General features: G+C 35.5%; 5 protein-coding genes across 13 annotated transcripts in view; 2 read left to right on the top strand and 3 right to left on the bottom strand.

The window, feature by feature from the left end:
- Window positions 1-19: 19 nt before the first annotated feature.
- LOC128891883 (transcription factor MafK) lies at window positions 20-1,113 on the top strand. Of its 2 annotated transcripts, none has more exons than XM_054151802.1 (2): window positions 20-360; window positions 702-1,113. In XM_054151802.1, exons 1-2 carry the CDS (start codon window positions 334-336, stop codon window positions 1,065-1,067), a joined length of 393 nt encoding a protein of 130 aa, XP_054007777.1. In that variant the 5' UTR covers window positions 20-333; the 3' UTR covers window positions 1,068-1,113. The 2 variants fall into 2 exon arrangements, with proteins under 2 accessions (XP_054007777.1, XP_054007779.1); XM_054151804.1 differs by lacking the exon at window positions 20-360 and adding an exon at window positions 372-516.
- Window positions 1,114-1,460: 347 nt separating this feature from the next.
- Window positions 1,461-2,752, bottom strand: LOC128891872 (tRNA (cytosine(38)-C(5))-methyltransferase). The gene is made up of 2 exons (XM_054151789.1): window positions 2,610-2,752; window positions 1,461-2,476 (listed from the first exon to the last, which is right to left on the bottom strand). The coding sequence occupies exons 1-2, from the start codon at window positions 2,665-2,667 to the stop codon at window positions 1,461-1,463; spliced, it is 1,074 nt and encodes a 357-aa protein (XP_054007764.1). The 5' UTR covers window positions 2,668-2,752.
- Window positions 2,718-8,274, top strand: LOC128891850 (protein CLEC16A homolog). 4 transcript variants are annotated; one of them, XM_054151738.1, is made up of 15 exons: window positions 2,718-2,790; window positions 3,289-3,420; window positions 3,482-3,610; window positions 3,885-4,018; window positions 4,101-4,258; window positions 4,502-4,731; window positions 4,815-5,007; window positions 5,071-5,772; window positions 5,845-5,962; window positions 6,039-6,193; window positions 6,303-6,464; window positions 6,544-6,706; window positions 6,799-7,102; window positions 7,161-7,291; window positions 7,686-8,274. In XM_054151738.1, exons 2-15 carry the CDS (start codon window positions 3,347-3,349, stop codon window positions 8,126-8,128), a joined length of 3,096 nt encoding a protein of 1,031 aa, XP_054007713.1. In that variant the 5' UTR covers window positions 2,718-2,790; window positions 3,289-3,346; the 3' UTR covers window positions 8,129-8,274. The 4 variants fall into 4 exon arrangements, with proteins under 4 accessions (XP_054007713.1, XP_054007716.1, XP_054007714.1 ...); XM_054151741.1 differs by lacking the exon at window positions 2,718-2,790 and having other exon boundaries at window positions 4,101-4,249; window positions 6,568-6,706; XM_054151739.1 differs by lacking the exon at window positions 2,718-2,790 and having other exon boundaries at window positions 4,101-4,249.
- Window positions 8,275-8,303: 29 nt separating this feature from the next.
- On the bottom strand, window positions 8,304-13,077 carry LOC128891853 (hepatocyte growth factor-regulated tyrosine kinase substrate). Of its 5 annotated transcripts, none has more exons than XM_054151748.1 (11): window positions 12,882-13,077; window positions 12,720-12,804; window positions 12,356-12,431; window positions 12,084-12,272; window positions 11,738-12,012; window positions 11,590-11,665; window positions 11,322-11,501; window positions 10,908-11,263; window positions 10,513-10,826; window positions 10,152-10,447; window positions 8,304-9,980 (listed from the first exon to the last, which is right to left on the bottom strand). In XM_054151748.1, the coding sequence occupies exons 1-11, from the start codon at window positions 12,916-12,918 to the stop codon at window positions 9,411-9,413; spliced, it is 2,454 nt and encodes an 817-aa protein (XP_054007723.1). In that variant the 5' UTR covers window positions 12,919-13,077; the 3' UTR covers window positions 8,304-9,410. The 5 variants fall into 5 exon arrangements, with proteins under 5 accessions (XP_054007723.1, XP_054007722.1, XP_054007721.1 ...); XM_054151747.1 differs by having other exon boundaries at window positions 8,304-10,019; window positions 10,152-10,432; XM_054151746.1 differs by having other exon boundaries at window positions 8,304-10,019; window positions 12,882-13,076.
- A 2,023-nt stretch (window positions 13,078-15,100) lies between these two features.
- Window positions 15,101-20,176, bottom strand: part of LOC128892476 (mucin-2-like) — a 31,066-nt gene continuing 25,990 nt past the window's right edge. Inside the window, exons 5-7 of the mRNA XM_054152917.1 lie at window positions 19,974-20,171; window positions 17,323-19,883; window positions 15,101-16,842 (exon numbers count right to left, since the gene is read on the bottom strand). Coding sequence (XP_054008892.1) covers window positions 16,549-16,842; window positions 17,323-19,883; window positions 19,974-20,171 — 3,053 coding nt within the window. The 3' untranslated portion in view covers window positions 15,101-16,548. The remainder of the gene's footprint in view (window positions 16,843-17,322; window positions 19,884-19,973; window positions 20,172-20,176) is intronic.

The raw sequence follows: 20,176 nt of genomic DNA, 5'->3' as shown, positions 1-20,176 counted from the left end.
CTAAAGCTTGAAATATTTAATTAAATCGTTCAACATTGATAATTACAGATACGATAAAAGCTAGCACTAAGATTACAATAGTTAATTAGTCCCATGTATACGTTCAATGAAATGATAAATAAATTAATTCATACAAGGTTATGTTGAATTGTTTGAGGAAGAAACAGGCAATGTTTTTAGAAAGGCACCTCGTGAGGCTAATGGCGAACTGACTGGTGTGATTCTACAATGACTAAGCAAATTTTTCCTGAAAGTGTGAAAGGTAGAAGAAAATCCAAGTTTCGGTGGTTACTTGACGTAGGAACTTGAAAAATTCTATCGGGGAAAAGCTTCATGGAAGGGAAGCGGTCTATAAAAATGGTACGTTATTGCCCCCTCCGCCATAAACACTATCATCACTGTTTTCACCGATACGGCGATACGTTGCATATCTTTTTGAAAGATACTACAAACCGGACGCATTAAAAGCTTAACTGTCAATTACAATTCACATCGAAAATAATGGATAGTTACGAAGTATATACCAATAACTTACATAAATATATATATAAATTAAAATGTTTTTTATTTAATTGGCTGCATCATAAGATATTTACTTAGAATAATAATTGCATTCCGTTTTTGGTTAATCGAATTGAGAAGAATATAATTTTTTTTAAATGAAATTTCAATAAAAGCGAGTTTACAACTTTTATTTATAGGATCCACTATCGCCTGGCCCTTGTCTAGATATTAGCGACGATGAACTGGTCACAATATCAGTCAGAGATCTGAACAGACAATTAAAACTACGTGGGCTTTCAAGAGAAGAAATAGTTCGTATGAAGCAACGCAGACGCACATTAAAAAACAGAGGATATGCAGCTAGTTGTCGCATCAAAAGAATAGAACAGAAGGATGAGTTGGAATCAGAAAAAACTCAGGAATACCGTGATATGGAAGCTATGCAAGAAGATAATAATCGCATGAGGGAAGAAATAGAATCTTGGCATTCTAAGTATCAAGCATTGAAGAAATTTGCAGCAGAGAAAAAGATTCACATTCCACCTGAATTGGAAACAATGTAAAGTAATTAAAACATGCCAGTATTGCATGGATAAAAAACAAAAAGAATTGGATTTCAAACAATATTGTGTGAAAGTTACAGAATCTAAAAGTAGATTATTAGTATCTCTAAATGTTTGGAATACAGAGGAAATGGTACATTACAAATGTAAGATGCAAAAAGAATGATATCATTGCTAATATGTAATATTGTGTAATATATGTGTATGAATGCTTTTTACTTCTGTTAAAAGTTGATCGTTTTTATATTTGATAATCAGTTATGAAATATATTTATCATATTCTACAAGTATTTTTACTGAGATATTAGACATTATATGATAAATGAGTATTGGATAAAAAATATATATATTTCAAAAACGATGAAACAGACATTTATAAATAAGTTATATCATTTATTTCTCAATATGTAATAAAAATATTAGCCTGCTAACTACATGTACATTAATTGAATTACCTAATAATCTATATTTCTGTTTACGTGTTATATGCTCTGGAAATGTGAAATTTTCTGGAAAGCACATTAATCTGCACACTTCTCTAGGTGTAAAATATCGTAATCTTAATTTTTCTAGAGTTTCTGATCTTTCTAGCGATTCTTGATTGTATTTACTTGCTTCTAAAAATGTTTCTTTGATTTTTTCTTCCGAAAATGGACAATATACAGATCCTGTACCTTCTACATAATGACCATAGGCTTTCGTAAAGCAGCAAGAACCATTACTTTGTCGTGTCCTTATATCTAATAACCAAGCTCTCTTTTGCAACAAGTTTTTTGGTATTAGGTATTGCGTCTCCTCAGTGTTTTCCAAAATATTCTCTATTTTATAACACTTCTGATGTGTTACAATATTTTCTTTACAACTTTTTTCTGCTGACAAAGCGTGTTTACTTGTTGATAAGAATTTTAGAGCATCTTCAGGTAAATTAAAATTTATTGCAACATTATTGAAACAAAATTGAAGATTGTTTTTTTTAGCTAATAAATAATATCTGTGTCTAGTATTTGGAATACCAAATTGACATGGGCTTACGATTAATTCTTTATAATTAAAATCACAGTTGTTGATACATTTTAATACTGCATTTCTCATTTCAGACTTCTCAAATCCTTTAACATTTTCAAGTAATATAAACTTTAATGTTTTTATTTGAGGTATAAGTTCAAGAACATGAAATAATGAAGACGACCTGTTATCCAACACATCTTTTTGAAGTCCTACTCTTGTATAAGGTTGACATGGAGGACTCATTAGTATAGTATCTATATTCAACTTGTTTATCTCTTTCACTGAAAATGACTGAACATTGCGATTCATAAGTAAAACATTTGGAAAATTGCTCTTGTATACATCATTCGCGATAGGATTTATTTCGACTGCTGCAACAACGCTACCATTAACCCCACTTTCTGAAAATACAAAACTTCTAGTATTACAATTTTATATTTTATTTCATAATTAATAAAAAAAGCTATACTAGAATATATAGGTTAAGCTTACTTAAACAATACAAAAGCAATGAGTAATATTGCGATATCTCACCTTGAAGTGCACAATGCATTCCGCCGATACCACTATATAATTCTAATACTCTCATCATTAATGATTCATTTGAGATTTCCTAAATATAATTAGTCTGGCATGTACTTCTTAGTTGTCAACACACTAATCTATCTTCCAATCCTATTGGAATGCGTTCCTTATTTGCCTTCGATCTTCGTTCGTACGTATACGTAAATCCACGAAATCTATCGATTTACAAATGCAAATGTTTTTTTAAGAATGATACATTTTTTAATACAAAGCTTTCGTAAAATATAAATATTGACAATAAACGACAATGAACTAACCTAACATGTGATTCCATAGTCCGTTCAGTAATGGAGCGTAGGTATCGTTTTGCGTCGTGTAAAATTCTATGTACGTAATATGTGATCAAACACTGCAACAAAAATTGATACATGGTGCGATTCGAAGAACATGTACAAAAAGTAAACACGGGTTTACGTGCAATACGATGTTTAATAGTTAGAACAATGATACGAGCGAACCGTGTACAAACAAGAAATCTAACCTGAACGATGTGTTGACTTTTATTACTATTTCGGACATTTTTTTAAACGTTGACAAAAGTATCAATAAATACGAACTAATACAAGGAATTTCCTGTAATTTTAATAACAATAACAAATGTCGTTTATATTTCTATAACGATAAAAAGGAAACTAAACATGAGTTTGATGCAAGGCACCACCCAAATGAAGTCGCAATATTAAACAATGTTTCGAAGTCGAAGCTGGTTTGGAGGAGGGCTCTGGAAACCCAAAAATCCTCATTCTTTGGAGCACCTTAAGTATGTATATATACATATTTAACACCATTAAATTTTCTATATTCTTTCTTGTTATATACAGGTATCTGTACAATGTCTTATCGAAGAATCAGACTGTGTCTGAAAATAATAGGGGCTTATTGGTAGAAACTCTGCGTTCTATAGCTGAAATTTTAATATGGGGTGACCAAAATGATAGTAGCGTATTTGAGTAAGCATAATTAATATAGTAATTATCTAGTCAATTTTAAATTTTATGTAGTGATCAAATTCGATTACCATTAGCAGTTAGTGGATGCAACACTTAAGCAATGCTTGTGTTTAACAGGAAATATTATAACATAGTTTTAAACATGAATTGAAGAAATTGAAGAAAACATTCTGCTTAATGTGTTTTGAATATAGCACAAGCATTGACTAAGCAATGAACATCTTTTTAATGCTAGTGAGGATCAACTATTAACAGCATTATCTTCTATTCTTAGTTTTTTCTTGGAGAAAAATATGCTTTCATTCTTTCTACGTATTATGAAACAAAAATGTGGAAGCTATGTATGTGTTCAATTGCTACAGACCCTAAACATATTGTTTGAGAATATACGTAATGAGACTTCTTTGTGTAAGTTCCCAAGTAGCACAATGTTATATTTCAGCTTCTGGTGTTTAGTATAGTAATTCAATTATAATGTCTTTTTTTTTAGATTACTTACTTAGTAATAATCATGTAAACAGTATAATAGTGCACAAATTTGACTTCAGTGATGAAGAAGTGATGGCATATTATATCAGTTTCTTAAAGACATTAAGTTTGAAGTTAAATGCACACACCATTCATTTCTTCTATAATGAGGTAAACGAGGTACACGTAATAATCTTCTGTGTCTATTTTTTCACTTTAGCTAATTTCATGCTCATTAATTTTAACAATACTGCCTAATGTTTGTTATTGTAATCTAATATTATAAGCTTTGAATGTATGTATAATTCAATTGATTCATAATACGCTTCTTACTGTGATCATTGTTTCATCGTCATTACTTGAATTTTGCACAAAACACACGTACAAAAAAGGATATTGTTTAATTTGGTTTTTTTTTATCAGCACACCAATGATTTTCCATTGTATACGGAAGCAATTAAATTTTTTAACCACTCCGAAGGTATGGTTCGTATAGCAGTGCGAACCTTAACTTTAAATGTGTATCGTGTAGAAGATGCCTCCATGTTAGCATTTATAAGAGATCGCACTGCTGCACCTTATTTCAGTAATCTTGTATGGTTTATTGGTAATCACATTATAGAGCTTGACACTTGTGTCAGAAATGATGCAGAGTAAGTAAAATGTTACTAAGACATTTAAATACAATAACTATTTTAAAAATAAATTTTTCTCTGTATATATGTATATGTTTCAGTCATCAAAGTCAAAACAGATTATCAGATCTAGTAGCAGAGCACTTAGATCATTTACACTATTTAAACGATATACTGTGTTTAAATATATCTGATTTGAATAAAGTTTTATCGGATCATCTACTTCACAAATTATTAGTTCCACTATATGTTTATTCGCTCATGAGACATAAAGATCTTTTGTGCCAAAATCAGGTACGTTTTCGATTAATACATTTCTGGTTATTTCATGTAATAGTAATTTTTTTTTATTGATAGGAAGAGAGAAAACATATAAGCGTAGTAGTAGCTTTATTTCTACTCTCTCAAGTATTTCTAATAGTTTCTCATGGACCACTTGTACATACACTAGCAGCAGTAATGCTACTGTCAGACTTAGAAACAATTCAAACAGGAGCAAGCAAAGTGCTTGAAATATATGGTGACATTATACCAAATAAACCTATTGCGTTTTCACCACCAAGAGAGAGTTTAGAAAAGTCTCTTGAAAATTTAAGTGAGACCTTAAGCGTGTTGGATGAACTTTGCGAAGAAGAAGTAGAAGAACAAGATGATGATGAAGAAGAAGAAGAAGAAAAAGGAGAAGAAAGTAATTTAGATGAAAGAACGGATAATACTGAAAGTGAGGCTAAAGAAACATCAGAAATAAACCATCCCAGTACATCATTTGATACTGCTTCAATGGGAAATTCTACCATACTATCGAGTCCAGAACAACAGGAAAATAGCATTCCAAATGAAGATTTGGAAGAAATGAAACATTTAAATATAACTGATGAAGAAAAAGAACAAAGATTGGCACTGGAAAGCCCCTTAGCACCTCAGATACAACAAACTGTAAATGAATCATTGACGAATAAGCCATTTTTAGAAACAATCCTAAATTCTTTATTTTGCACAGAAAACGATTATGCTGCATTATTTGGATTGTGTTTACTTTATGCTCTAGCTAACAATCAGGTAAGCAGCATACTTTGGAAATACTGGATACTATGACACGATGCATTTATTCTAATTGAGTCATTTTTTAAGGGTGTAGAACGTAAAACCTTGGACCCAATTTTATTCAATTCACGAAATACTACAAGTTTATATAATGGAATTTTAATAGATAGACTAATTAATATCATAACGTTAAGTTGTCATACATGTAAGTCAGTTTCTAGAATTACTCCTTTAATTTTCCAAATAATAATAAACGTTAATACGAATTATATTTTGATTAGATTCGAAAGTAAGGCTCATTACATTGGAATTGGCAATTAAATTATTAACACAATTGGCAATGTCGGAAGGACATTCCATGTTAAAAGATTCACATTTGGAAGCGATCGAAGCGGTTAAAGAGCAAAGCACGTGGTTGTTAAAAAGTTTTTATAAGGTGTGTTAGGAGAAATAATTTCTACATTAGAGCTTCTTTCTCTAATTCTGTCTACATTAGGAGTAAAGAAACTTGATGATAAAGAAAGTTAGTTTTATCATACTTTTAGAGCGAAGACATATTCTTAGATATGTTTGAGGATGAATACAGTGAAATTCAAAAACGACCTTTAAACGTTGAATGGTTAATGATGGACAGTAATATTTTATTACCACCAACGGGAACACCGATGACTGGAATTGAATTTACTAAAAGGTTACCATGTGGTGGAGTAAGTACATAATATACAAATTTCTCTATTGTATAACTTGTGCTATTAAAAGAATATAATTTGTTAAACTAACTAACAGAACGTAAAATTAATGGTTGCACAGGTGGAAAGGGTACGACGCGCTATAAGAGTATTTTTTTTAATAAGAGAACTCTCTCTGACGCTTAACATGGAAGTGGAAACACAATTGCCCCTTACAAATCCAGCTAATTGTGTTCAAGTTGACAATGTCCTTGATCTAAGTAAAAGTTATTCTATTTTAGCATATTATTTAATTATATATAAGATACCTAGGTATTTACAAATACTTAATTTGTATTGCACTTTCGAATAGATAATAGCGACTTGATCGCGTGTACGGTTGTGTGGAAAGACGGTCAAAAGATTCGGCGTTTCTTAGTTATCGATGTTGTGCAATTAATTCTGGTGGAACCTGATACTAGTAAACTCGGTTGGGGAGTGGCAAAATTGGTTGGTTTTTTACAAGATATCGAGGTCGCGGGTGATAAAGATGATTCTAGATGTCTACATTTAACAATTTACAAACCTTTAAGTAGTAGCATTGGCAACCGAGTTCCTTTGTTATCAACAAAATTTATCTTTGACGATCACATTAGATGTATGGCTGCAAAACAAAGGTAAGTTGTCGCGAGATAATTATTATGTATCAGTTATTAAATTTCTTTTTGATCGAAGGCTAACCAAAGGAAGAATAAAAGCACGGCAGAAAAAAATGAATCAAATCGCAAGACTACTTGACATTCCAACAAGCATGCCTCACTCTTCCACGCCACCAAATTATGCTCTACGCGGTTTACGACATGAACGTAAGTAACATTACGAAAGGTTATAGCCAGTTAGGAGGTTTAAAAGTATCCTTTGACTGATTTCGATTTGCGATTTTCGATTCAATAGCTTATCAAGAAAGACTAATTAAATTATCTGTGCCAAGTTTCATGTCCCTATCTCAGCTGGTGGGTAGTAAATAGGAAAAAGTGGAAATCACCGTTTCGACCAATTTCTCTCATCCTATACCATGACAATTTTTGAAAAAGATCAGACATTTTAGTTACCGAGGCACATGTTTCAAAATTTGTTCAGATTTTTTCAATTGAAAATTCAAGTTGTAAAAAGTAAAAAAACGTAAAAAAAAATGACGAAAAATGTCGATTTTGCATTGAAGGAACATGACATTGATAACGCTTGTCTATTTCATTCTAGGAATTGGTCGTGGTCAAAGACAGAAAGATCAACCACGGCCAATGTTTACAGTAAACAAAGTACCTGGATTCGCGGCACAAATGCGTAGAGAAAACGTAAGACCTACCGCCGTTGATCTGTCGTCAACTTCCAAACGTGGTGATAATAGCCCAAATGAGAAGAGTCAAGAAAATGGTTTGCAATCCCGAGATAGTTCACCAAAGATGCCAAGGCCACGGAGCGAAGAAATTCCGTTGGAAGACATGCGACTTCGAAAAGCATCTTTAACATCCAATGGATTGACCGCATCACACATATGTCAGGAGAAGCAAGAAGGTCAAATTTCTGCTTGTTCAACTAATGGCGAACCATCAACTGTGATCAGAAAACATTCTGAAGAGACATCGTTTACCTGCCCACAAGAAGTGAAACCGCGTAGGAAGGGTCAAGTGGAAACAGTATGATTGTTGGGGACAGATTTTAAAAATAAGAACACATAGTTCAAATACAAATTTTGTTTAGACAATTTAAAAAATCTGGGAATGTATATGCGGTATTGAGTTAATGGAAAACGTCTTTGATCTGTGTAATAAAGGATTTTACTACAGGTTACTTTATAAACAATCCCCCGAAAAAATCTCATGTTTCATGATACTTTTAATAGAGGAGTTAACATCTTATAATTAATCTTGTGAGAAAACAAGGTACATTATATTTGACAAAAGGTCAGGTATTGGCGAAACTAATTTTCTTTTGTTCCTCTATACTATGTAACGTATAAGTATTTTGTATATACATTTTCATCTAACATACATATCTATATGTAGTGGAAGTTTGTTTCTGTTAGTTAAACATTACAAAGAACTTTCATTAGCAATTATGCAAAAAAATCCTGTATTTAAAATGTGTATACAGGATGGAGCAACTAACGCGTTACAAAGCAATAATGCTCAAACAATCGTCGATACAAAAAAAACTTTGCAGGTAAAAGTTAGAAGATTCGAAGAGAATTATCAAACGAGATTGCTATTTTTTGTTTTGATACAGGTGCTGAGGCTGTGTCAGGGTCACCGTTTTTGTTTAAATGTAACCATAGGATTTTTTCCACATTAGGAATGCTGACGTTGAGACGAGTTTAATAGGCTGTCATACAACGTCATTTATGGTAATAAAAAGCTTTAAATAGGAGTTTTCCTTCGTTTTCCCCTTCGGATCTTTTAACTTTTACTTGAAACATTTATTTGTATCGACAAATATTTGAGCATTATTGTTTTATAACATGTTAGCTACTTCACTTTGTACATTACGTGTATTAGCAATTTCTAGAACTTAAAATAAATATCAACACTGTCTCCTTTCTGTTAACGCTTCGGGTTTATCGTTTTACGATAATTAGGACTCCTACACTGGACACTATAAAATATATGTATATGTATTTACTCTGAAATTAATAACGTAATCTAAATAATATTTTATTGCTTATTAGAAAATTGCACAACGTATATGAAATTTGCCCTAACGAATGTGTACTAAATACATTAGATATCACCAATATAATTAATTTCTTTTTAACTATATTAATAAATTTAAAAAATGAGTTTTTGTCGATTAGATAAAGCTTATAACAAATTCTACGAGTAAAATTAAAATAATCAATGCCAATATAAAATGAAAATTTATAATTAAAAAACTAGCATTAAATGCACTTTTAATTACCGATTAATATTTATCCGCATATAATTTTTTTCAATCAAAGGAAATAAGCTCTGCTGTTTCAGGCTTAGAATCTTCTTTAACTTGTACAGATTCATTTGATGTAGGTGGCAGAGATGCTGCTGGTTGGAATTGTAACTGTTGTCCCTGAGACACTGGGATTTGAGGCATGCCTTCCATCGTTGGTAAACCAGCAGGTCCCTGAGGACCTTGCATCGTCTGATTTGATGTCAAAATTGGTCCAACAGTTCTTGAAGATGGTGGAATGGTTCCTGAACCTTGGGACGAAATAGGAGTGTTTGAAACGTGAGGCTGAATTGAAGGTCCCTGGGGGCCTGGTAACGTAGATGGTTGTTGTGGTCCTATTTGATGTGGAAGGCCAACGACTTGACCTGGTGGACCATGTGCTCCAGGTCCGACTTGAGCAGGCGGAGGACCCATGTGGCTTTGAAGTATACCTATTTGACCTGGTGGTCCCTGCTGCGGCATTTGCGGAGGCACTCCTTGCTGCGGTGGTATATGTCCTGATGTAGGCTGTGATTGCGTCATATGACTTGGTGGACCTTGCTGAGGTGGCGGCGGTCCCATTTGATGTCCACCTGTCTGTTGCAGTTGCGGCATGGGATTTGTCATTTGAGACATCTTTGAAAGTAATGTAAACAAAAAATAATAAAATAAAATGTAATATATACACCGTAATGTTTTAAATGATGTAAAAAATAGTTAAGAAATACTAGCATGAAGCATATATACAAATTTGTTTAATGCATTCACCATTCCGGGACCAGAAACAGTAACTCTTCCCATGGCTTCGTGTCCTTGAACAGATGGATCAGTTGGCTGTTGCTCTTGATTAGGTAATGGACCCATCATATGTGGCGGTATTGCATTCATCTGTGGCATACTATAGCCTTGCATAGGATACTGTTTCACAGAAGGTTGCCCATACATGTATCCTTGATTCGTAGGAGACATAGGATTATAGTTAGATCCAGGTCCTTGATATTGAACATGACGAACAGGGGAACCTTGAGATGGACCAATAAAGCCAGAAACTGCTTGATAACCACCTAAAATTGATGTAATAGAACGAAAATCATCTTGAAATATCATATCAGACATATGTACTGCTTACCCATTATGTACTGCTGCTTTTGTTGCTCTTGTCTCATTTGCATTTCTCTCTCTTGTTCTTGAATTTTTTGTAAAGCAAGCTGACGTTGGTATTGCAAATATTCTTGTTTTTTCTTCCTCATAATTGCCAACTTTTGAGCCATCAACATTTGCTTTTTCCTTTCAGCTTCTTCTGCTTGTCGCCTTAATTTTTCTCTATGTTCATCTCGTAAAGCATCTAAGGCAGCCCTGGCATCCTTCATTTGTGTCAATTTATCTTGAAGACCTTCGTAATATACCCTACTGTCATCTTGTTCTTGAATGTATCTTAATAATCTATAGAAAATTCGCAAGTTTTAATTGAGTACATATATTTTACACATTTCACATCAATTTTGAATGTAGTTCAGAACTAACCTTGAATGCATAGCAGTGATATTTAAAAATAGAGTTTGAACAGAACTATCATTGGCAATTGATCTTCCTCTCGATGAATTGCTCTTCATTCTATTCACAAATATTTCAACTTGAGAACGCAATGCATTAACAAACTCTTCCATTTGGCTGTCAACTTCTCCATTTTGCTGTTTTGCAACTATAATTTTTCCTGGCATTGGACTACTAATGTTAGGAGCCGAAGGGCTGGTAACATCTGCTCTAGAAGCATGTTCTTCTATCACAGTTTGTCTCTGTTCCCAATATTTGCGATTTAAATACTTTGCGAGTTCAGGTTCAATCTCTTCTTCTTCTTGTAATTTTGATGGACTAGGGCCCTGTAAAGTGAAAATGAACTAATATCTCAATGAAATGTAAAATTTTCTAAATACTAACAGGAGATGGTGGCGGAGAATATGTTGTTCTATTCATAGTGTTTGTATTTGATTTTAAAACACTGCTAGTGACCCGTTTCTTTTCCTTTTCTTTGTGTTCTGCTTCACTTTGACTTAAAGCGATAGCAAGGTTTAATTCTTCTTCTTCTTGAAGTTCTGCTGCAGTTTTCCTAGGTGGCACCTAATAAAAGATGAAATAAAAAATTCGTAGTTTTTGTACATATTAATGTTTAATTTTACAGTTAACATTCTTTATAAAGATTGTCTACCTGCTGTTGTTGTGCTAACGAACTGTTCAAATATTCAGCTGGTAAATCTACTTCTTTATTTTGTATTGTTGATGGTCTATAGAAATAAATTGTACAAATGAAAAATAAACTTAAGAACAATGTAGGATAGAAACAAATTCGTACTTACTTATTGAGCTGATCATAACATGTTTCACAAACTCGAACTCCCTTTTCAATCCCAAACTTAGGTAAAGTAGATACTTTACTTGAACACATTTGACAAAATACTTGGCCACAAGCTCTACAGTGATGTTTTCTTTGCATAACTCCAAACTGCACTCTACAGCGATGACATACATCACCATCCGCCCACTCTGGAGCAGTATCAGCAATAAACATTGCATCGCTTTCTTTCAAAGCAGGAAATTTATGTCCTTCTGCTTTCATAATATTAAGTGTATCCTAAAATATACAGTTTTAATCAATATTAACGTATAGCATTAATAAAAATAGAGAAGAATTAATAGACATACTTGCACTGCTCTATACTTAGGACTATTTCGAAATGCATGTGCCCAGGTTTGAATTAATTCTAAGGTTTTGAGTTTAACGTTGTCATGCGTTGTTGTCTTCACTAGGTCTTTAAGTTGTTCCATATATTGTTTCGTACCAATTTCATCGTGAATAAATGCACCACAATTTTTAACACAAGATTCTAAAACCTATATCGAAAAAATGTCTTCATTTGGGATAGGTAATCTTAATAATAAGTTATTTATTAAAATAATTAGTTATTATTTCTCACCAATAGCGCATATAAAGCCACGTGCGGATTAGGATTGGTCACTTTCTTCTTTATTGCTGCAAGTGCTGCTTTAGGTCTATATACACACAAAACATAATATTTGAGTCATTTAAAAATTAAAACTAATTATGTAATTGTGAAACATTGTTCAAATTCATTTTTTATTATAATTAAGGAGTAGGAATTAAGAGGTAAACCAGTAAAGAGTTAACAAATGCTAGTGAAGTTTTACTAAACATAAGGAAGACGCATAAAATTAATCAATGAGTACAAACGAGTACAAGCACTATAGAAACGTCAATCTTTTCATAATTACTGAGAAACAAAGAGGTTAGTTTCAACTCAAATGATACTATGCACTCACTGTACATCCCCCTGACGTATTAAATCACAAATCTGGAGAATCGCAACCCAATCAGGTTCAAGCTGAAAATGACTCGTCGCTTTATCTGTAAGAAATTTAATCAAAATTCTGATTCCTGAAAGTCGGACATTTTGACTGTCGGGTATTGTTAGTAAAACCTACCTAATAATTTGTCAAAGTTACCCGTGCTACGAAACATTTTGCTCCACCGACAACAATCCCCTCTTATTTATAGTATTTCTGCTTACTTGGACTTTTTATAATGTCTCGTTCTTGACAATTAGGTCTTGAAATTAAGTTTGACAACCATCAATAGATAGGTACCACCATTACTACTCCAAACCAGGGAGACCAAGCGCAGATGTGGGGAAATGGAAACCACGTTTTTAGTTGAAGAGATAAATCCACGCGGCGCTAGTAGACATCACACTTCATTATTCGCAATGTTAATTTTAAAGAATGTTAATTGAACAAATATTGAGAAACGATCGCGAGGTGCATTAGCAACATCGATTTGTAAAATACAAAATGGAAAAACTCACATTACTCACAAGAGCAGCCACACGGGGCGCTTTTTATTATTCGCAACTCTAAATAAAATTACGTGCACCTGTGTTAATTAACGCGCGATCCTAACTTACAGTCATTAGCTCATATTAAATAGTATGCAATTTTTTTGGGTCTCCATATGCAGTAACCTCCACGTGGTGAGACCTGGACCCTCTATATTATTTAAGTATGTAATTGGTAACTGCACGTCACCAGTAAGACCAAATGGCATTATCAGTTGCATACTATTTAATATGATACAATATTCTTTGCTTTATAGCACTACAATATATTAGTTAATATATCAAATGTATCATTTTTATAAATAATTATTCAATGCTGCCATAAGTTACGACTCGGTTAGTGGCGCCATCGGTGGGAGAACGCCCAAGTTTGTAGTGAAAATAGTTCCAACCTTTACGGTAACATAGCTCCACTGATATCATTTAATTAATTATTCTTTATTTTTTATAAATGTATAATTAATACGATTCTTTGTTTTATTCTTTGTTGTTACGAATGCGTGGAATACTATTTATTTAACTGTTTACACACGAAGCATTTTTCTTTTTGACTCGACAATATCAAAAGATTACTAATGAATGAAATGCATCATTGCTCCAGAGGAATGAGCAGCCGTATAATTGTTAATAATTACACACTTTTTTCTGCAGATTCATATAATTTTACATCGTAGCTATCAGAATTAACATCAAATTGTTGATTTGAACACTAATAATTGATTGATATTAAGTTTTTTAAATAAATAAAAATATCAAAAAATGTTGCGCCATCTCTGGTGAACCTCTCAAGTTTGTAGTGAAATAGTTCCCACCTCAGGCTACTAGATGTCGTCACATGTTTCGGTATTAGTATTTATTAAAGAAACTAGTTCTTAGACAATTATTAGTGTACAAATCAACAATTACATGTTGAATTATGTTAATTATGTTATAATGTAACATTTATATGCAGAGAAAGTAGAAAATTTATGTTTCGAATAGTTTCATGTCGGTTGCGACATCTAGCGGCTCAGAGTGGGAACTATTTCTCGATAAACTTGAGCGATTCGCCGAGAGATGGCGCCACATGTTTCGGTATTTTTATTTATTTAATTATTTTACAATAAATAACAGTACCAAGAGGGCAATAATAACTTTATAAAATATTACTTGATATATTATAGATAACTGAAATATTAATTTAAATATTTTTTTTCTATTAATACTTCAATTTAAAATTAAAAAATTTGTAATATTTCAATGTATCTCATTTTCAAAGATGTTCTTTGTGTAGGATCGTATTCTTCAAAACCGTCGCGAGGATGTATGGATAGATTTTAAATACTCTTCATCGAGGATCTTATCGTTTATTAATATCAGTTCGCACAGAGATCTAATACAAACACACTCGGTATTTATACATATTCGATGATTATACTAATAGTATTCCGCAACTATCCTAAGTTATTTAAGAACGTTTCGAACGAATAGTTTTTCTTTTTTTAAAAGAAAAACATCTTAAACGATATAATACGCCATTAAGCATTAAACTATATTAATGGTAGCGTCTTACATAAAAGAAGCATCGATTAGAATCATTAGATTGCAATTATGTACACGATTATCATGTCAAAGGCTACTGATACTTTGTACTGTATTCAGAATGTGGCGCTGAGGCTGTATAATACTCTTCTAACGCAAACTTTGAGCATAATTAAATTTAACACTAGAACTACCGAGGACGAGCTATAGTTGTTAAGCATATAACTGTATCTTTAAAATTAGAGAGAGAGAAGTAGCAAATCAACGTTTCGATATAATTTGAAGAGTTGCAAAAGTATTGTCGATAACTGAGTAATTTTAAAAAGAAGTTCGACAACATAGGCCTAATGAACTTGATTGGTAGTTCTAATGTTAATAAAATCAAGGTCGTACTTTCGATCAACTTCTGTACGTTCGTAAATTTCCCATCTGTATACTTGTAATTTTCTAATCCACGTGAACGATTACTTTGCATTCGTCGAATTCTATACATGCACGCACAATTCAATACGACACAAAATATTTGAAAAGGAAACCCTTTAAGAGTAACAAAAAAGTTACACGAGCACGCAGACGCCGAGCGTGGCTAGCTCAATAAATACATACACGATATAAATTATTGAATACAGTTGCATATTGCATACGAGTCCCGCAACCAAAATCCCCAATGTTCGCGATATATGGTTTTCCAGCGATTTTTGTCGCTTACGCTTAGAAAAATCACGGAAAAGACCAATTCCCCGATCAGTTGTCAACGACTTTTTACATGTAAATCGATCGAGCTTAAGCAATCGACATAGTAACTGTCGTTGCCATTTCGATCGATCGTGAAGCACGACAAGATAGCTGCCGAAGATCCGTACGTGTCTTCTTTTCGCGGGATTTTTGGCAGCCATGTTGCGGATAGATTTGTTTACCAACTAACAATTGACACATTCACGATCAGCGAAAATAAAGAAATTCCGAAACTCTGGTTGCCATAAACTTCTACCTTCAAGGTGAGTATATCAAATCAGTAATTTTGTAAATTTTACAATCATTTGAAAGTTCAAATGTGGAACTACTGAAATATCAAAATATAACTATTATATCTTTTATATTAATTTTTGCCATTCAAGTAAAACAATAACGAAATTATTGCAATTATCTTTCACTCTCTTATTCCTTTTCTTTTATTAGTAATTTTGTAGTATGCCATGGTAACACGTATCACTGCAGCTAACAGAACTTGCAAAGTTAACATTAGCGGCAACCAGGAATAGAATTCAAAATTACGTGAATTCATGTCAATGGTTATGAATGTGTTAACACTTTATCCACCAGGAGTCTATTCGTAGGTTTTTCAATTCCAGTATTTATCTTCGAGGATCTATTAACTGTGACCTATTAATTGTCTACTTAAAATGTTCAATTTGAGGAAATAGATAAGGCCTTACGGTAAACCTAGTATGTAGAAATTAATATCAGATTAATTCATAGCAATGTAGAAAATCCTCTTCTAAGGTGTAGACAGTATTTAAATAACCCGGTAATTAAGTAAATCAAGTACAATAGCCCCAAGTCACGTGAAATTGAATTACCAAAGAAGATAGCTACTGTCTTTGCTTCTCTCGCTTCCACCCTTACCGTTTCCGAGAATAATAAGACAAGCATCGGAAATTGACCTGAGAGCTGCACTGTCCTTTCAAACTTTTGGAAGAATTCTTAGCGTATTCGAAATGAGTACGATTTATCGATCAGAAGAGGCGGAGACTCCTGGCGGACAGATTGTAGTCTTCGACCGGTATCTGCCATCGATTGTCCCAAAAATTATTGGTTCTGTATGCCAGATGCGTGCACATTGGCAGACGCGTCGCGCGCTCGCACCTCCTCGAAACTGACCAGTATAAGAAGTTCTGCGGACACTTGTACAAATACCCTTGAAGGCTGTTCCTCGAGTCGCGTTTGCATTTATAGAACCCATTGCTGCAACCTTGCCTGTAAGGATAGTGTCCCTCTCCTGGACAGAGCTTCTCAGTCGTCACTTTCACCTGGAATCAAATAGACGTTAGCGAGAAATGGATTTTTACAGTGAAATCAGCTCGAAAGAATATATATTTGATCAGCGCATGCATTCTGACGAGTTTCATAAGTTATCGGTAGCCTGCGGATCTTCATGCATTTATAGGAAATTTTAATGTGCAAGGAACTACTAAATGCAATATGCAAGAATAAAAAAAAAAACGACGAAAGTAAAGGTCATATTATAATATTTACAGAGCAAAAAAAATTTTTATTTATGTTCAATTTTTGTATATCTATCTATCCATATATATATAAACATGGATGTTTGTATATATATTTATATGTATATGATTGATACATTGAAACTGTTTGACCGGTCAACACGAAACTTGGCACATGTATGTATTTTTTCACGGAGAAAAAAAATAATATCAACAATCTTCGTTCTTTTTCATTTTCTCGAAAGGTATACTCGATATCTACGTTTACGCATCGTTGGTACTTACAGGAGCTACAGGACTCTCCTCCAATCTTCTATAAAACCTTCCAACGGCTCTGGTACCCATGCAAGCCTGACTGCTCTCGTTCTCAGGCAAACATTGTATCTTCTGTTCGTCGAAGATCGTACCCTCTGGACAACTCAGCACGAGTACCTTGATCTCCATGTTACCCTCGTTGGTGCATTGATAGAACAGGTTGCAATACTTTGGATGCCTTCTGAAGCCAGTGGGGCAGACCAAGACTAGTTGCTCGTCGGTCAAGTTTCCGATTGGACACGGAGTCGATGTCTCTGCACTGGCTGTTGATGTTTCTTCTGTCGTTGCCGCTGCTTCGGTAGTACTCGTGGAGGAGGTCGTCTCAGTGGATTCCGTAGTTTGCTCGGTACTGGACTCCGTGGTTCCTTCGGTCGTGGCTTCAGACGTGGTCTCTGTAGACGCTTCAGATGTAGTTTCTGTCGTCGCTTCAGTCGTGGATTCCGTAGTCGCCTCGGACGTAGACTCGGTAGTTGCTTCAGACGTTGATTCGGTTGTTGCTTCAGTCGTGGATTCCGTAGTCGCCTCGGACGTAGACTCGGTAGTTGCTTCAGTCGTAGATTCGGTAGTCGCTTCAGAGGTAGACTCGGTAGTCGCTTCGGTCGTAGACTCTGTAGTCCCCTCGGACGTGACCTCTGTAGTCGCTTCAGTAGTGGACTCCGTGGTCGCGACTGATTCGGTAATTGTTTCGGATACTGGCTCTGTGGTAGCTTCGGATGTGGAGTCCGTAGTCGAAGTTGCAGTAGACGTAGGTTCGGTGTCTCTAGACTCTGTGGTGGACTCCGCGCTGCTTCCGGTGGTAGTGGAGATTTGTTCAGTCGTGGACTCCCCAGAATCCTGGCTAGTGCTGGCAGGTGTAGATGTAGGCATCGCGCAGTCTCTGGCAGGGTAAACTGACTCAGGGTAGTTGCACACGCTGATACTGGGGTCGAATATGGTTCCAGGTGGGCAATCGAAGTGGTACACGTTGAACCCGTTTCCATTATCGACGCAACGATAGAATTTGTCGCACTGAGTTGGATGCGGATAGAAACCCTCGTTATCGCATACTATCGTGTTATTGGGTGCCTTCGTGGTGCAGTCAGGAACACTGGACTCGGTGGAGGAAGGTGACGAAGAACCGCTCGATTCAGAGGTCGTAGGCGCAGGAGATGAACTTTCTGTACTCGAGGATTCAGGTTCTTGTATTTCTGCTGGTCTTCCCGAACTACTCGAAGCTGGACCCGTTGTCGACGAAGTTCCTGAACTCTCTGTCGATTGCGTAGTATCTGATGCGGTGTTAGTTGCAGCGTCTGGACGAGAGCTGGTGATCGGCGATGTTGAATCAGAGGAAGATGTGCTCGAGCTGGGTCCGTGATCGATTTCGTTGCTTTCCATCGAGCAGGAAGGCACCTGGCTTATATAATTGCAGGTCTGAAGAGTCTGATCCCAACCTGTACCGGCTCCGCATGCGAAGTCGTATCTTTGGAGACCATTTTCACCGCGCACGCAACGATAGAACTTCGTGCAGTCGCTTGGATTCGGATGGAAACCCTCTCCTGGACATTGCGACGTGGCAGGAGGCGAATTACTTTGGGTGGTCGTTTGTGGGCTGGTAGCAGGGCTACTTGTGGTAGGCGAATCGGAGATTGATTCTGAAACATCCGAAGATGTAGGTTGTGAACTGTCTGTAGTCTGTTGAACCGTGGATGAAGGAGGTGATGTGATTGCCGTGGAACTGTCGGAGGGTGCAGTAGTTACTGGACTGGTTGGCGATGTGCTAGTCGATGGACGACTAGTTGACGAGGATTGCGCTGGGGAAGTTAATGGTGTGACAGTTGTTGAACTGGTTGTAGATGTAGTTTGTGGACGACTAGTTGACGTGGAAGGTGCAGAACTACTCGACGATGGTGCCGATGAAGGTGCGCTCGTTTCGGTTTGAGGTGTCGCTGGTTGACTGGTAGTGCCGTCGATTTCAGTACTAGGTGGATCCTGACTACTGTTCCTACAATTTGGCACTGCAGATTCATGATTGCAGCTTTCGACAGTCGAATCCCAAGCAGTTCCAGCACCGCACTCGAATTCGTATTTGATAAAGGATGAGTTGCCGCCAACGCAGCGATAAAATTTGTGGCAGTTTTCAGGATCAGGGAAGAATCCTTCTTGCGTGCATTGCGTTGTTCCAGGAGACGGTCTTGTTTGTTCGTTTGATGCAGGAGTATTAGTAGACGGAACAGTATTAGAGGGTTCTGTAACATCAGACGATGTAGGTTGAGGACTAGTTGTGCTGGATTGATCCGCAGAAGGGTAGTTAGATGTGATTGGGTTTGTCGAACCGATCGTTGTTGGACTACTTGATGGACGATTTGTTGTGGTAGTTGTACTAGATGTAACAGTTGACGGACTATCAGTTGTTGAGGATTGTGCTGGGGAACTTGATGATGTGACAGTTGTTGAACTGGTTGTAGATGCGTCAGTCGATGGACGATCAGTTGATGTCGAAGGTGCAGGGCTACTCGAAGACGGTGCTGATGACGACGATGAAGTGCTAGTTTCTGTTTGAGGTCTACCTGGTTGACTAGTAGAGCCATCAACTTCATTGCTAGATGGATCATTCGAGTCCGGCGAACCAGGTGAGCTGGAACCACCCCTACAACTCGGCACTTCCGATTCATGATTACAACTTTGAATGGTTGAATCCCAAGCGGTTCCGGCACCGCATTCGAATTCGTATTTGATAAATTTGGAATCGCTGCCAACGCAACGATAAAATTTACGGCAATTTCTAGGATCAGGGAAGAATCCTTCCTCTGAACAAGTTCCTGGAGTCGAGTCGGCGGGTGCTGAA

Source organism: Hylaeus anthracinus, unplaced genomic scaffold (assembly GCF_026225885.1).
Source record: "Hylaeus anthracinus isolate JK02 unplaced genomic scaffold, UHH_iyHylAnth1.0_haploid 12002, whole genome shotgun sequence".
In the NCBI taxonomy this organism is placed as follows: Eukaryota; Metazoa; Arthropoda; class Insecta; order Hymenoptera; family Colletidae; genus Hylaeus; species Hylaeus anthracinus.
The sequence above is the reverse complement of the archived record's forward strand: the minus strand, read 5'-3'. Positions and strand labels throughout refer to the sequence as shown.